Here is an 18,254-nt window from a genome sequence, read left to right on the forward strand (position 1 = left end):
CAGGGAAAAATTGCTTAGTCTCCTTTATTTACTTTTTAGAATGGGTTTAACGTCTCTCACAACAAATTTTGCCCGAATTATTTTTTCAAATTATTTCTTTTTAACCATTGGTATATCTTCAATGGTGAGGGAAAATTTACCAAAATGTGTTAGGGAAATGCTCACGAAATACATTTTCTAAATTCTGTAGCAGCCTTGGTCCTCAGTTTTGAATCATTTATCAGGTTGAAAGTCAAGGTAACTGAAACAAAGGTATGTTCTTCTGATACGGACCATTCAAAATCAACACAACGCTCAGTTGCGTTGGTTTTTTTTTCAGTCTTGTCAAGTTTGAACTGAGTTCCAATTCTGCAATAGTCGATTTTGCTCAATGCGAATTCCAGTCCTGCAATATTAGGTTTCTATTGGTCCTCTTTTCCCACAGGCAAATTTTCTTCTAAGACTTCAACCAAACCAATGCGACTGAGCGTTTCGTCGATTTTGGGTATTTGAATAGGAGGAATGCACACCTCCGTTTTAGTTACCTCGATTTTAGCATGGACTCTATCCCCTCTAAACATACTAAGTTTCAGTCGGTGTGGCTGAAGGTAAAAGGCATTATTTTTTTAATTGGTCTCATTCAAGAGTAATTTTAGTAATGAGTTTTTGATGTGAGAAAATGCACCCTATGGGAGGTGGGGGGTTTACGAGGGGTATCTTTACTGGATGAAAGTTCGAACTTTCTCAATTTTAATGAACACCAATTGGGAAGTGTGCTTTCAAAATTGTGCTTAGAATGTATACCTACCTCAACACGAGATGAGATCTTGAATGAACCATATGTCACTTTCTTTTTTATCCCAGCACTTGTCAAACGCATATTTTTCTTATTTGCAAAGATATCGATAGTGCGTTTTTCCATAGCACGGCAGTAGTATGCGCAATCGATTCTACACCTCGAACTACGTAAGAATCGGCCCTTATCTCAAAATTTTCTCCCGTCCAAAATCGGTGAAATTTGACAGGGTGAGTTACACGGACTAACTTTATTACACTGAACTTTATCGGAAGTTCTTCGATCGGGCCGAAACCAGATTACCCCTTTAGAGAATGACCGGCTGAGTCAGACTTTCTGGTTCAGAAGCTTTTCAAGTCCGTTGGATTGCGCGATTGGCGAAATAACGCGCAATTTAAGAGCTTTCACTGACCGGTCAAAAAAACTCGTTTTTGATCGTTTCTCAGCTCAGGGAGCCTCGCAATTATGCACAATCGGTTACAATGGCGAGGTGTGAATGGTCGATTATCGATATTTCCCCATTTGAAACGATGAAGAAGAATCGATTTATAAGGTGTTTGTTGCGAACACCCTGTTTACCGATCCTTTGTCATAGGTTTAAATGGCATATCAATCGATATATCGCAAAGCACGCCACGCCACTGATCGGTTCTACGCCTTGAATGAACCACGTAAGAATCGACACTAATCTCGAAATTTCTTTCGGCTGGTTCAATATCATCCAATGAGCGTTTTTCGCCAATCGTGCGATTCAATCAGTCGATTTTTTGGTTCGTTAATTGGTTGGAGGTCAATAATACGAAGAAAACATTCTGTCTATTTTTTTATCTTTATTCATTGAACAATTCAAATAAAAACTTCAATAAATTTATCATACATTAACAATTAATAAAAAAAACAATAATAATACTTACTTAAGTATGTATAAAACATTTACAGGAATGTGAGATATTGTTCTTGATAGGTTCAGAGTTTATGAATGTGGTTAAAAGCTTTGACTTGGTGATTAGCCATTTTGATTCCGGCAAAGCCCAGAATCACTCGAGAACTGGGCGTTGATCAGGTTTCAACTTTTGATCACAGTATTACGAGGAAAGTGAAAAAAAAAATTCATGTACGACTTTTTAATCACTTTTTCTATGGATAGACTCTAGTATCCACTTTAAACTATTTTCTTTTATCCTGATAAAATACTTCATCCGACAAAACTTTTTCATCGCCAATATGCAGCAGTGAGGAGGATTGGTCTAACTACCCATGCCTCCTTGAGTTAGTGCCCATAACTCTTTGAATTAAAATATAGGATTTTTGGTTCAAGGAAAATCTTGATTATTCTGCCAAAATTGGTTACCTAAGACATTGAAGTCACAATCACAAATACCGAGGTGATCATCTCCTCCAAGTCAGTGGCTGTTCGACAAAAGCTGCAAATAGACTGTCCCATAAATCTTTTCCACTTAAAAGTCAAACTTTTGCAAAGGAAAGTTATGGCCACAACAAACAAATGTAAATAATAAAATTACACGAATTGTTTGCCTACAACAGTCGGCGGTAAATTCAGCTTCATCTCTTCAGTATATCTAAAATTAAGTAGTTTATCAAATAAAATTAATGTTCCTCGTAGAGTCATCAGGATCCCGCTGGGCCTGACCCTGTATTTCCACTGGTCATCTTACGTACACGAAGAGGAGGGAATTTGAGAAGGGATGGATGGAAAATGACAGTAAGTAAAATAATTATAAAATAGCTAAAAAATCACAGGTAATGGCCTAGACAAAAAGAAATTTCACAAACTATCACGTTCCTATGGACATCAATTTTTTGAAGGCTTTTCGAAACTCAGGGTTGAAAATAGTGTAAATTATAGGATTGACGAAACTATTCATGTAGCCAAGCCAAGTTGTCATGAGAAAAACGTAGAATCCTGGCTGGCACTCAGCACCCAGCTTCGTGCAAATTGCGTCCACCATGTTGCAGGTAAAAAACGGCACCCAACAAATTAAAAACACTCCTGGAAAAAAAAATTTAAAGGAAAGTAAGTATTGAACAATTTGTACTCGTAGAGAAAACATTTTTTCTGTCTTATTCTTGAATTTCTAAAAGCATAATAATGGCTGAACTGCTCATTGTTTCCAACTTTATTCTTTCGTAGTGAAATAAGCCAACTTCACTTCTTGAAATTTTCTAGGATATCCTGTAAAGAAAAGAAAGTCTTAGGAATTCTTAAAAAGTGTTCATTTCGCCATCGACTTTATTTCTCACCCGAGAGGTGAACTCAGTTCTCATTCGATGTCACATGTATGCAATTTGGGCTACTGAGGAGTCAAAATAATTGCATCACGTGGATTAGGTAGTGTCTCATTGTCAGCACAATATAATCGTAAGACACAAACACATGCTAGGAAACTCAGTAATCCTTCAGTTCAGTGGTTATGCAATTTCAGTCACCCAGGAGTCGACATATTTGTATCATATAATTGTATCGCGTTGCTTTAGCGTGCAGCGCTCCATTTAACTTTACAAATATGAAAGTTTGTGAATTGAGCAGATAGACATAGTAATGTACGTAAAAGGTGGACAGACTTAGTCAATTTGAGACCAACTTGTTAAAAACATGATCAGAAAAATGTCGTTGTTGCATTAGTATTATGACAAGGACGATATATTAGTTTGACGCAAACATGTTATCATGTTGGTCCTGGGACCCACTGAGACATCAAGAAGTTAGCACATTGTCCAAATTATGGTTTTTGGGACAGGTTTGCCCCTCGTTAAAAGAAAAAACAAATTCGTAACATGCTGGTGTCAAAGTGATATGATCAAGTCGGTACCAGGGCCGGATTTACCTACTTGCCGCCCATGGGCCGCCTGTCTTTTGCCGCCCCCTCCTCATTCGTTTTGTAACATCAATAAAAACTATCAAGTGAACGTGCCGGAGAGGGAGGGGTGCATAAGACTCGTTTACTCGTGTTGGACACATTTTTTGCGAAGGCCCTGTCAACCCTTTAAGAAAAATGTCACGGAACTTTGCGCGAAAGTTAAGTTCCTTAAACCTATCTCTGTGTAAACAAGGCCTTCCATTTGTAATAAATGAACGTAAAAATTATGCAAGAACAAACATAAATGTGGTTTAATAATTTTAATTTCCGCCGCCGCGCTGACCGCACTGTGTTTGACGCAATGCGTGAAGTATTCATGAAGTCTAGTAGGCGCCATGCGTTTCACGCCGACCGCACTGTTTTTGACGTAATGCGTGAAGTATTCATGCAGTCTCGTAGGCGCTATGCGTTTCACGTCGGCCGCTGCTGACCGCACTGTGTTTGACGCAATGCGTGAAGTAGGTATTCATGAAGTCTAGTAGGCGCCATGCGTTTCACGCTGACCGCACTGTGTTTGACGCAATGCGTGAAGTATTCATGCTGTCTTGTAGGCGCTAATATGTGTTACATGCCGACCACCGTGAGGACTTCTCCTTTCCATATCAAGTTCTCGTCATTATTGCTCTCTGCGCCGCACCGCTTCATGCCAAATTGCGTGTTTGGTGTCTCTCTTAACTCGACTAATTAAAAGTGCTGTCTCTTGTATCGCCGAAAGACGGCAAAATTAGAAATTACTTTACTCTCAGGAAATGAGAGATTTTGTCGCCTTTTCTCGTTGGTAATTTTTTTTTTCTGAATCCGATTTTCTTTTTATACCTACATTGAACACACAAAAAAAGTGCAAAATTTGCCGCCATGGGCCGCGGCTCATGTGGCCACCTCCTTAATCCGGCCCTGGTCGATATCATGCTTTGCTAGAAACGTTGCGCATGCCCTGCTAAAAATGATGAGTAGAAAATCAAAGTCATATGGATAGACTCTCAATTCATATGAATAGAAATTCAAGTCATATGAATAGAATTTCAACTTATATGAATAGAATTTAACTCATGAGCAGAATTTCTCCATCCAGTTTTCGCCAACTTCTATGACCAGAGATTCCAATTCATGTGACTAGAGATTTCAACTAGCATGAGTTAGGCGTTGAATCTACCGTGTCCGATATCTCAGAAACTAGTCACCGCATCAAAATAATCATAAGAACAAAATGTTTTTACTTGTTCAAATTTACATAATGTGTCGGTGTCTCCTGGTCAGAAACAGGCTACCATGTTGATAGCAAATTGACATCAACGTGCTCGAAATTGACCATAGTGAATAATAAGGTATGAACAGTAGAAAATTGTTTCTCCCTTTCTCATAAAACAGGTATGGTCATTATCTGTTTATATTTTTCTCCATCGTGATGAGTTATTGGTTTCAGACTATTTACAGACGTCAAAATCAAAAGGCGTCTCTTCGACTTGGTAAAACTATTCGTAAAATTTCTGACAACCCTGTGAAAAGAGAGTATCTCCAAGAGGATTCTAACGAATCTTAACCTCTGCCCTTGGTGGAGTTGATTTTTCCGTTTTTACACCGCACTTACCCCCTCTCCCTCCCCCGTTTCACAGAACAATTCGACTCAGAAGAAAGAAAACCTAAATAAAAGATGCATTAGTTCTGCGCTCCAAGTAACGGTACTTAGTGCAGATGGGGAAGAATTTAATCATCTTGGCTCATGCAAAGAGGGTACCCGGTACCAGGGCCTCCAGACCGTGCAAATGCACGAGAAAAAAAGCTATTCCTTTTAATTTGTATTACCACGTAAAATCGCAAGCGGCTCAATTTTGCAAAATAAAACGGCAAAAATAACTCAATTGCTTACTACCTATAATTGAGGACAGCGCGTGAATAACAGCGTATTACTGGAAACCACGTTGTGAGAAAAACACATTTAAATTTTCGTATAATGTACTACGTCGACCGTGCTTTGCAAGTACCCTGGTTTGTGTGTTTTTGGGTGACCCAACCCTTCTATTGAAGGATGCAAGGGTTGAGTTCAAATAGTTGTATCATTGCGCCTTAGAAATGCGACGGCAGCTTACAATTGAAATAGCCTTCATACACGCTAGTCTTGTCGATTTCCTTTGACATTTTAGTAGTCGTGAATGCATAGCTAAAATGCGCTCCAGCCAGTGTATTCAGCAAATGAGTATTTTTTATAGGAGGATTGAAAACAAACAAATAATAGGATATAAAACATAATAATAAGAACTTTGCAAAACGATAATCCGGGTATCGGAACTTGGCTGTTTTGAAAACGCCGTCAAATTAATGCGGCGTGATACCTCACGCATTCCGGAGAGTTCAAATAGTTGTATCATTGCGCCGTAAGAATGTGACGGAAGATTACAATATTGCTGCAGACGCAGCTGAAGGCGACTTGCTTGCGCCTAAAAACGCTTTCAGAGAGTCGTGTATGTAATGAGCTGAAATCGGCACGCACAACATATCCATAACAACAATTACTGCAGACGCAGCTGAAGGCGATTTTCTTGCACTCATGAAACGCCTTCAGAAAGTCATGTATGTAATAAGCGGAAATCAGCACGCACAACATATTTTAGCGGAACAGTGTAATTCAGACCATCCCAATGCGCTCATCGTGATTTTTGAGTCAATTTCTCTAAGAAACAACCCTTCTTTCTGCCCCAGCTGGAGTTCGCAACAGGCCCATCGCAAAATGCAGTCCTTTTCATGACCCTCCTGGCCCCTCCTCTCGGCTCCTTGCGTAGGCGTTACTTTCCGGCGGAAGCAAACTTCTCGTTTTTAATTTGAACGAGCGCAAATACTGCTCGGCGACGGAAAAATATATTTCGAAAAATAAACAAATTAAAGTAAAACGGGAGTAAACAACGGGGACGGGGGAAAAATGCACTGCGAATTATGCTTCCACGACAATACGTCGGCCTCCTGACAAAAGAGCGTAACTTCACCTCGCGATGAACCCTGTTGTCCGTAAAACTCATTGCTTTTTCGGGCTCATCTCAGTAGGCAGTTTCGCCTTTTTATCGGTCGAGGGACGAATATGCGTCCTCGGGGGATTAAGTTCAGCGATGGTTGTTCCAACTTTCTTACTGCTCTCTTGATGGGACCATTGTTTTAATAGCGGACTCGCATTTCCTTCCCGGAAAAGTGGGGCCCTTCCTCGGATTAATTCTCCAGTCCTGAGCGTCGTAAGGATTTAAACTTTCAATCCTGTCAGATATATTTCAATGAGCAGGTGAGCTATGGGGCCGTTCATAAAATACTTGACGCTCTAGGAGGGGAGGGGGTCGGGGGGAGCGTTATACCATTATGTTTTTACAAGTTAAAGGTTAGGGGCCTACGCACAGTGGATCGAGTCAATTAAAGAGGTCGGACATAGAATTTGCGGACAAAAACTGCGAATTTTGATGTTTATTTCGTCACATTTTAAAGCTCAAGGGATGCTACTAGAAGAAAATTTCACGATGAAACCAATAAAACCACTTTTAGAACCTTAAAGTTTTGTACAAACGGAGTTATCAGCGTTTAAAGTTTCCAAACTTTGTCCGACCTCTCCTATTGACTCGATCCACTGTGCTACGTTACAAGAGCGTCACAGGAGTGGAGGGGGGGGCGGGGGCACCCGGAAACCGTTATGAATTTTCCTGCCTTTATTCAGCATCATACATAAACGGTGAAACTTTCAAACCACGTATCTCGGTTTGCGATGACTTTATGTTGCAGATAGAAAAATACTAACATCAATTTTTAAAACCTTCCGTGATTTTTTTTCTCTGTGCGAAGCAAGTTTTGCGAAGCAACCAGTTTTCTCGGAAATTCTCCAAAATCAGCCGCGGCGCGTTCATATTGCGTGCCTCGAAATGCCTCCCTTTAGGTATCCCGCGATTTTAGATCGATCCTTCTTGCAGAAAATTCCCCTCGAGGTGATACGGTGAGAGCGAGTTATGTTAATGATGCTGGAGATGCCACTCTCTAACACACTCGAAGAACGCACAGTATTTTTACATGAAAAATTCTCCACACATACCCTCGCCATGATTGCCAGTTTGTCTGAAAAAATCTGAATATTTTCCATCGAAGTGAAAAAGGAAATATGCTGAAAAATTCTGCACAATCTAGCAACAATGATTCTCGCGTCTCGATCTGACGCCAGTGAAGATCTAATACCTGCATTTAATGAAATTATTCGAATATAGGAGACGTACATGGACGGAAAGTCTGCGTTTATGCGAAGTCTTTAGCCTAGACAATTCTTAAATTGGATGTCATTTAGAGAAAATAGGAAAAATAACCAGGTCATACGTAGGATATTGTGATGCGTGAATTTTATTGGCTTATAGTGGGCGTAGCGGGAAAAACTGGACCAAACATCAGCATAAAAATCCTGAAGAGCACGGAAATGCTAGGGAGCAGAATTCGCAACTATTCAAACGTACGTGGAAGTGTTGTGCAAACCCGGCCAATTGAAGGTATACGTACAATTGCATACTTGCCGATTCGGATAAAGACGGCTCGGCAAACGTAAGGGGAGAGATCCGTAACTATTTAAACGTGTGAGTAAGTTTTCGGCATAACCGGTCAATTGAAGGCGAATATACGACTGTACGGATGTACGCTTCTGATTCAGATCAGAAGGCTCGGCATACGTAAGGAGCATTGGTGATGGACCAATGCGCTAAGCCACTGGCCACTCGCATGGCGCAATCTCTGAGGGATATCTTAAGCAAGAATATCACATTGATCGGTGGGTCACTTTCTTCATCCCCAGATGTCTCAGAGTAACCTATGATTTCGGTCGATGTAACAAAAGAATTGGTCGATTTTTTCGATTGATTTGACCGAAAGAAGTAACTCAAGTAATAAAGAAATGTTAACCTCTATATAGTTTCCTAAAATCTCGTGGTAATGCCTTCATGACTCCACCACCGCCGCGCCAGGCGATTTAATCAGGGAGAAAGGCGTAATTTCTTCCTGGCCCACTTTAGGACGTAATCACTCAGCGAGTGTTAATTTTGGACCACGTCACGTTGGGTGACGCAACCCACTGAGGAAGAGCGGAGTTGCTTGCTGAAGCACATGTTCCAACATTACACGGAGATGAAGTGATTATTGCGACACTGGAGAGCAAACGTGACCAGGACCAGATTGGGCCATTGCGGGTGGTATACTTCGTAAATCGAAGGCGGTCCAAGTTTTCAGGAAAAAAACAAACAGTTCATCATTTGAGGAGCGATTTGGTTCGATGCTCCCATCCCTCGGAGTAAAAATCATTCTCTGAGCCTATCAGACCATCGATCTAAAGGCAGCGGTAGAATATTGAGATTCGAGCCCGAGAGTTCATAGATATTGCCGTATGCAAGACCCACGAATATTCTACTCCCAAAGTTTCATCGAATCTTCAGTCTCAGGTTTCCGAAAGTTCCTTAAGATCCCTAAAAACTTTAAGGACCACGTGAATCCTAAAATCCCAGTTTCAGGTCCTGCGGTTTCCTCATTTTTGAGTCTTTCTTCCACTTTACGTTTGACAACGCCGGATGCCGGCCGCCGCGGCCAGCAAAAAACTTCTCAGTGTTTAATCCTCATCAGATTTAGTCCCACGGTTGTTCTTTCATAATTAGAGTTGCAACGTTGCAAATGCAACTAAACTTTTACGAGAAACAAAACAGGATACGGTGCTCAATGCAGTCGGTGTGTAGTATGAAATCCCGTAGTTTTTTAGCGTGACAGAGCGAGTTGACATGTTGACGAGACGCAAAACTCACCAGACAGGGACCGCGCTACGGTTAACGGGAGGGGAGGGGGAGGGGGCTGCAGCCGTTACAAGTGGCACGGGAGATAGGCAACCGGTGACACTTGTCTCTCCGCGGACAGTCTACCGAGCACGGCGCGGAGTGTAAGCAAGGTGTTTTCGCCTCCCTGCTTCTCGGCTCTAAGCCGTATCATTTATCAACATTACTGTCCTTCACTTTTAAGGTTGGGGGTAAGTCGTGCGTCCCCCCCCCCTCCCGCCGCCACCCCCACTTAACCCTTCCCCTCGTCTTGTCACCCGGGCTCCTTTTATATTATTTTAAACGGGATTATCTTCAGCTCCATTTTAATTCTCCTTAGATGAGTTAATCACTCGTCATTTCGTCGCTTGGCTAACGTAAGGGTGTAACTACACTTAGTGATGAACCCTGTCGTCCATTAGGTTGAATGATTTTCACGGCTCATCTCGCTTTGCAGTTACGTCCTTGTGTCAGCCGGGCGACGATTTATAAACTTGGCTTCTGGGGTGGAAAAACTTCACGGCGGAGACGGGTGCGTGGACACTTTTTTTGAGTGGCTTGACACATTTTTGCGATCGTCAGGGTGAGCAAAAGTAGGGCGTGGGGCAATCTCTCCAGGAGCTGTCGACCTGGTGCATAGAATCTGCACTGCGCTGCTATATTTTTGAGAAGGTGTTTGACGAGGGACTGCAGTTTTTTGTGCGAAGGAAAAAGAATGACTAAAGGGTCGAAAAGGGGGGAGGGGGTTTAAGTTGAGTCAAGCTTAAATACAGATTGCTTGTAACCGCTTTTGATAAAAACACTAAATGCAGCAGGACAAAATAGGGAAGTTCTGTAAAAAGTAGGAAATCAAAAGCTTGAAGGACGAGAATTTTTTTCTCTCAGTTAATGAGCTTGTACCTTGAAGGTCGTCCAGAACGAGGCTTCCACGTGCGACCCTCTAAAAACTGACTAGTTCAGCTTAATTAACTTACACGAGGTTATTTACACGTCATTTTTATAAATTTTAAGGAGAGGGGTGGGGGGGATAAAAGTTCCCGGGTTCTACTTTTCTTTTCTTTTTTTTCAGAACAGAGCCTACACACTTTTTACGAACCAAACTTCATTATCTTCTACATTTTGACCAGCTTCAGCGACTCCTGAGATGCAGACGCTTATTCATTGACCACAACGCCTGGATGCAACTATTCGTGCTCTATGGATGTCCATGTTGCAGATGCACTAATTTGAAGGCGCTAGTTAGGCCAACCACTAATAACTGCGACTACAGAAACATGATCAGGCGCTGTTACATCGGCAAGAGAGATAGATAGCGCGATAATGATTCTTTTTTACACATTGAGTCAATGAGCGACGTCCGTTATCGTAATTTTAGGTATAAATTCACAATGAATCAACACAAATTTGATGTCATTCTACTCAGTATTAATGATGCTACACGTTATGGATCAGTTTCTGGCATTAACTTGTACGTAACGATAATTATTGCTTCTCAAAGACATAAACCGCATAGCAGCGCAACGTAGTGGCGAATCTCGTGCCTGGATCACAAATAGGATCCCGTTAAGCTCTTGTTACACGATCAAGCAACACGTGCCATCAATACATCAAGGTTAAATTCTATAATTGATCCAATCCATCGAATAAGCCAATCACAGCACCTAACCTTGAAGATTTGATGGCTCGATTTGATCGTATGGCATCAGCCAGAGGAAAGGCGAGCGGTGTGCTTACAGGGTGGCAACATTTTATGAAAAATAAATGCTTGAAATCTCACGTGAAATATTTCATAAAATTTCAGAAATTTATGCAAGATATTGAAAAATACATAAATAAGAGTCGCTCTCACAGCGGTATTGAAAAATACCGGTCTCTTTTCAAGTTTTGCAAAATGTACAAATTGTGACTTTCTTCAATTTTTGTGTGTTTAAGTGCGGGTTGCATACTCTAGCCTCTGAAAAATATGAAATATTTCACAGCCTCGTGAAATTTCATGAAATATTTCACTGAAATTTCCAATCTTTCATTTCTTTCTTACGATTCATGCGACCCTGTGTGCTTACCTAGAACTATGGCGAGAGTCTTGGTGGCCTTTCTCTCCTTCCTGGCGGAGGACTTCTCTCGCTTCTTGCGGCTGGCCTTGTTGACTTTGTAGATGGTGAAGCGGTTCCCTTGGGTGCCTTTTCGCTCCTTCTTCGACTCGGAGAGCTCGTCCTCGGAGGCCGTCCGCACCGACGCCGTCGTGCCCTTCCTGTAGACGGACTCGCCTGTCCCCGACACCTCGTCGTCCATTGAGCAGTTTCTATTCAACCCCTGTCAAAACAAACATTCTTGTCAGATACCACACAATTTCAAGGTGAGACCTCGTGGGTGGAAGAGGGGGTGGACGGAGGATCCTTACTAAAAAAAAGTCATAAACTGGAAAAAAAACCACATTGGATCTTGAGTCCAGACTCTTGAAAACATTGACAAGAAAAAGGACTCTTGATTCAAGCAGATTTAAGCTTAAATCAAAAGGAAGTCCGCTCAAATTAAGAGGCTTGGTTCTTGATTTAAGTTTAAATCTGATTGAATCAAGAGTATTTTCTCTTATCGATGTTTTGAAGAGTCTGGACTCTAGATCCAATGTGTTTTTTTTTTTTGTTTTTTGCCAGTGTATAAACCGAAAGTTCTGTCTTCCATATGAGGGGCTTGGAGGACAAGGCGCATGAGTGCAGTTTTTGCTGTTTCGAGAAATACATATTTGAAGTTTCGATATTACACGGATCCTTAAGATAGGAAAAAAGTTTAACCTGAATTTTTGATGCAAAAATTGGAATTTGCGAGCCAATTTTTCACAGAATATGCGTCAAGACTAGTTTTACTTGAAATCTTTACTATCTCAATTTTTTTCAAAAATTGCACCTATGCGTTTTGTCTTCCAAGCCCCTCATATCATCCTAAATATTCGGTTTGTCGGACCGAGCTTTCAGTTCGTGTATCCGAGTGATCGGTTCATACAACCAAAAATCGTCCGTCAGTTCGCTTCACCAAATTATTTCGGTTCCACGAATTGAAAGTTCGGTTTGACAAACCGAATGGTAGAGATGATATGGAACACCAAATTGTTGTTGGTTCTTATGATCGAACTTTTTTTTTCGGTGATGCTCTCCCCCTCTCCCCCATGGTAAATCATATGGGTCGTGTTTATTGTCATTGCTCGCATAGGTACTTTCCTTAAGGCGATTCGCCCCGATTTTTGGCGTGATCGAACTGGAGAGCGATGTATGAATCATCGATGGAGGAAAAAATCTTGGCAGATTTCGAATTTTTAGCCAAGAACAAAATGCACGAAATAAAAGAATCACTCTAGACCGAAAATTAGAAAAATTCAGGAAAAAGAAAGCAGGATTCTTTTTTGAAAAAAATCTCGCAGTTATTAAGCTCTGTATCCAGTGCGAGGCTCCCCCCCTCCTCTCCCAAAAAGAATCCTGCTTTCATTTCTCTGAATTTAACTGATGTGTTGGTTTATAATAATTCTTTTCTTAAAGAACTTTTCTGAAATACGGACTTATTATGCCTCTTAGGAGGTCCTGGCCCCTCTGGAAATCTACTTAACCTCCTTTAGAAAATGTAAGGGATTTGCGAGGAAACGCGTGACAAATTTTCCATCTTTCGGAGATACGGATTTTTTGGGAAACTCAGCTCCGGCTCAGATTCAATATGACCATCATCTTCTCTTCAATTTTTTTAAAGAATAAAAATTTAACTACGTGTCGGGACCCTTTAAGATTGATTTTTTTCGGCGTAAATGGAAAGTTCAGTGAAGCCGGCTGGTTCAAAGAATCCTGTCGCCGCGAAAGATACGACCAGACCCATTGAAAGCGTTTTACCTTGATGGATTTGAGATCCGTGTGGTTGTGATTTTGTCTTGAGTGGGGGCTTCCGGGAGCCGGGGAAACAGGCACCATTGGTTCGTCCACGTTCGAGGCAGCGTAGCCCGAGTCGTGGTTCGGGTCCGTCATTGGCGGAGAAGCTAAAGTTGCCACCATCCTGAAACATAAACAAACATAACACATAAAACATTGACATATTCTATTATACGAATACTTGCACAAAGCTTTACCAAGAAGACATGCAAAAAAGAATTCACACACTGAAAAAAAAGTTGTGGGCTATGTGGATATATCGTCCAATCCGGGCTCAGAAGCTGAAAGTTCCGGGTGCTGGAGCCGTAGTTTCGATTGCTCCGGATGCTACACCTGGAACTTTCGGCCTCTGACCCGGAACGCGGACGGTACTTCCAATAACCCCGTAAGTACGGCTTCCAAGGCTGGGGTTTTTTCTTCAGTGCAGCGGAGTGCGACAAGCGAAAACGTGGATGGCAAGATTTCCTCATTTTGTCATGACTCCAATTTTCCGGACATGAATCTCAATGACTTTCCGATGATTTCCGCGCATTACGTCTCATGAAAATACTTTCCACAAACACTAGGCAACGGAGAATCTCTTGAAATTGAAAACATCGAAAATTCGAGGCTTTGAAGAGTCAGGAGATCTAATTTTCATCGATTTAGCGTGTGAATTAGGTATGAAATAAGTAAATGTTTCGGCCGAAAGTAGAAGTGTCAAGGTTTGCGGCAACTTTCCACACTTTTGGTCTGACTTTTCCAGTTTTTCGATGAATTTTCGGTGACGTCTCATAAGCCCTTTAAATTTGGATTATGTTTTAAAGATAGAACAGAGAAGAAAGAACTTTCTCTCGAGCCTTTGAAAATTTTAGAATTTTCATCAACTAAAACGGCGTCGTAGCGGAAAAAGAAAAATAAGGTTTCGTGCCCGTGTGTTCCTCCGTTCTAAGAGTGTTCCCCTATTTTAAGTGACCCGCGGGAATTTTCTGCGCCTCTACAAGTAGCCAAGTTCGATTTTTTTAAATCGTTAATATAAGCGATAGTAAAAAAAGGCCATAAAATGAAACCAGTTTGATACAAGGCATTAAAACACCTGCTCACACTTGGGACAACTCATCGACTCAAATTCTTTGAACATGAACAGAAAACGAGCTCAGCTCGCGTACGCGCTAAGTCAGCAAAATAAATTTTTGACCATAGTCTCGACCACAAGAACAGGGTCTAAAGTTGCCTTATTTCCATTTCACTCTCCCCCACCTGTTCCACCCTATCTTAATCCCATTCCGTGCTTTTGAACATTCTGCCTCCACTAGGGCCCTGGTTTCGTTTGTTTCTTTAATCTAATCAAAAACGGACGGGAGGGTCCGTATTCTGCAGTCGAGAAGAAAGGTTCCCAATCAGTGGCGAGGCGTGAACGATCGACTATCGACACTCCCATTTGAAGTGTGGTAAATAATCGATTATTAAGTGTTCGTTGCGAACGCCCTGATTATCGATCCTTTTCCATAGGTTTAAATGGCAGATCATTCGTTGTATCGCAAAATACTCCACGCCACTGTTCCTAATTTGTAACCTCTCGAGAGTAGGCACGAGTTGAATATTTTTAAGTTGGTGGATGAGGTTAACGTATCGGACTCCAGAAACATTCGTTCCGAGGAGCTAGGCGAATGAGAGCTACTCATGAGATTACCTTTCTTCCTTTTTCCCCCCATGAGATTACAAGAGTTATCTGTTTGACTGATATCGCCTTAGGCAATACCGACTCCCCATATTGCCGTGCTAAAGAAGAACGCCGTATGAACGATCGAGAGTTGCCAAATTTACCTCAATAAAATGTTCTTTTGCGAGGAAAGTTATGAATATTTCCCCTTGAAATTTTCAGGAACTTTAGGTGGAATTGCGAACAAAATTTTCTGAAAAATTGGGAGGAAAATATTCATAAGTTTACCAGGAAATTCGTGTTTTATCAGAGGAAATTTGGCAACGCCTGAAGGCTCATACGGCGTTTTTCCTTAGCACGGCAGTATACAAGGCCATTGCTCAGATTCGGATCGTCTACCCGCATGGAATCTTAAGAGGATAGCGTCAGCAAAGTGTTTTTTACCCTTCAGAAAATAGATCCACAAAAGGAATTTTTCTAACCCAAGTTCTAGGTATGATTGACCGTACTAGCTAAATTTATGATGGATGATAGATTTATGGGCTTATATCTCCTTCAATTTTCAAGCTTTCGGGGTCTAACTTGCGCCAGATTTTCCAGATTTTCTTCCTCCACGCATTTGAAAAAAGGTTAGGTAAATTTTCTCTCGAGGAATAAGGTCCCTTTTCACGAATCCGCTGACAAATATTTTACCTCTTCTACTGAGGGGAAAAATAAGTACGAGTTTTGTATCATGAAAACTGGAGAGTCGAGGGGCAATACTGCCTGTGCTATGGAAAAACGCCGTATGAACCTGTAGGCGTTGCCAAATTTCCTTTGATAAAATCCGAATTCCTTGGATACTTACGAATATTTTACTTCCAATTTTTCAGATAATTTTGCTCGTAATTCCACTGAAAAGTTCCTAAAAATTTCAAGGAAAAATATTCGTGACTTTCCTCAGAAGTAAACGTTTCATCGGGGGAAATTTGGCAACTCTTAAATGTTCATACGGCGTTTTCCCTTAGCACGACAGGATAAGTGATCGTTGCGAACGGGAACGGCCGGTTCGAGTTGGTGTCCTCACGGTGGATACGCTTTCCCGGCCGGATTTTGGGCCCTCCGTCGGGCTTATTAAAATGGCTTCATTCTCCTGTGAAGCATGTTCCTGTGCACAATACATCAAGCGCGTTGCACAGTCCGTTGGAGCAAGTGATGGTGCTATCTCCTTGCCGTGCGTTATCACGTCGTTCGGGCTCTTCGCGTCCAAAGCTATTTCCCGCCCGAAGAACTGCCCAAATCTCCGCCACCTTCGATGCCCGGCCCAAAATTAAATTCTTACGCTCTGATAAGAGCCCTAGATAATCCCGGCGTCACAACGGACCACGGTTCCAGTTTGTAAAGTTATTCCCCCATGCTAAGGAAAAACGCCACGCCGTATCAACGCTCAAACGTTGCCCACATGATTTAAAAAACAAACAAACAACAACAATTTTAGCTCATACGAGTATTTGGAAGACTTAGAGATTCTTAACGTTGTCCACATGATTAAAAAAAAAAAAAAAACAACGACGACGACAACTTTAGCTCATTTTCGATGACTATGAGATGTTTTCCGGCGCGAACATTCCTTTGAGAAAAATCTAGTGACTAAATTTTCGACTTTCTTAAAAAAATCCACCTAGTGGTTAAAATTGGAACTATATCGATTGTACCCAAAGTGTATTGCGCCAAAGCTGACGACCCACCTGAACCTGGTATACCTACAAATCGACGGCAAAATGAGAAAAATGCGCATTATAAGTGCAACGTTTAAAAACTCCGATTACCTATGTTTTATTTATTTTTTTTAGAAAAAAACTAATCAAAATTTGGTGTACTTTTTTGGAATGACTGAAGAAAATTCACAGGTATTTTCAATAAAACCGAAGACTTACAACGTCGCGATCTGAGATACGCATACGCATATCGATAGCAAAAAGCGAAATCATATCCCTCCACTGCAACGTTTCAACATGCCGCTCTTACTGTAGTTTTTCGAGGAGGGACAAGCCAACTTCATGACTTGACATTTATACAGAATACTTTGCTAATCCTAACAGAGTAGAAAAATCGAGAGAAGTTTTAAAGAAATTGAGTTGACTACTTTTCTGAACACTGGAAAAAAACACATCAGATCTAGAGTCCAGACTCTTAAAAACATCGACAAGAAAAAGTACTCTTGATTCAATCAGAATCTAGCTTAAATCAAGAACCAAGCCTCTTGATTTAGGCGGATTTCGTTTTGATTCAAGCAAAAATCCGATTGAATCAAGAGTATTTTTTTCTTGTCAGTGTTTTCAAGAGTCTGAACTCTAGATCTAATGTGTTTTTTTTTTTCCAGTGAAGAAAAAATAAAGTACGACAGGAAGTCTGCTACGTCGCAAACGGAGATACGTGGTTTCGCACTTTTGCCAGCGCTTTTTTCGCCTTGGCGATCGACCGACATTCCCATTGAAAGTATGCGTGACTCTTCTTAGGAGGAATTCGGCAACATTGGGAAACTCGTAGGACGTTTTCGGCGAGCTCGGCAGAGTTGAGTTGCGCGGACGTGGGCGTCAAAATCAAAAGCAGGTTCAGGATTTATGAGGCTACGGACGGAACGTGCCAACAGCCTCCTTTATTGCAGGTCCTCGAAAAGAAGTCCGACATCAACACCAGCTATTGGGAGGCAGGGGAGGCTCAGGAGATCCTGTTCTCGAAAAATTATGACCCCGAAAATATAACTCATCTACGACGTGGTTGGGAGCATACATCGATGAAACCTCTGCGGTTGAACAATGAACCTCAGCGAAATAAGCTAAAAATGGACAGCGCGGCGCTAACAGAGACGATATATTGTAGAGATCCCGCACAGACTAGAAATCCAAGTGAGGGAAAAGTTCAGTTCGGAGGTCAACGTTACTTCCATGAAGCCGGGAGCCAATCAGAGATGGATTCCACACGGCATTACTTTGCGTATGAAGGGGCTCTAATCGTCACCTTCCGGCCAAAGTATCACAAGCGTCATGCGACGTTCAAAGGGCGATATCTTATAATCGCCTTTTGAAAAACTCGGGTTTTGACGTCATCCACCACGGCAGTGACACCTTTCATTTCTGCCACCTTGGTTTTATCCGTGTTTCAAGTCGAGCAACCGGTGCATTATGTGTGCATTATTAATTGATAAATCTGAGGTGGAAGAAACCAAAGGTGTCACTACCGCGGTGGATGACGTCAGAAACCGAGTTTTTC

The 18,254-nt window shown here is 41.6% G+C and overlaps 1 protein-coding gene across 1 annotated transcript in view; it reads right to left on the bottom strand.

The window, feature by feature from the left end:
* Window positions 1-1,489: 1,489 nt before the first annotated feature.
* Dop2R (dopamine D2-like receptor) overlaps window positions 1,490-18,254 on the bottom strand; it is a 521,385-nt gene continuing 504,620 nt past the window's right edge. Inside the window, exons 6-8 of the mRNA XM_019061710.2 lie at window positions 13,325-13,484; window positions 11,516-11,765; window positions 1,490-2,786 (exon numbers count right to left, since the gene is read on the bottom strand). Coding sequence (XP_018917255.1) covers window positions 2,572-2,786; window positions 11,516-11,765; window positions 13,325-13,484 — 625 coding nt within the window. The 3' untranslated portion in view covers window positions 1,490-2,571. The remainder of the gene's footprint in view (window positions 2,787-11,515; window positions 11,766-13,324; window positions 13,485-18,254) is intronic.

The sequence above is a fragment of the Bemisia tabaci genome, chromosome 2 (genome assembly GCF_918797505.1).
Source record: "Bemisia tabaci chromosome 2, PGI_BMITA_v3".
Lineage (NCBI taxonomy): Eukaryota > Metazoa > Arthropoda > Insecta > Hemiptera > Aleyrodidae > Bemisia > Bemisia tabaci.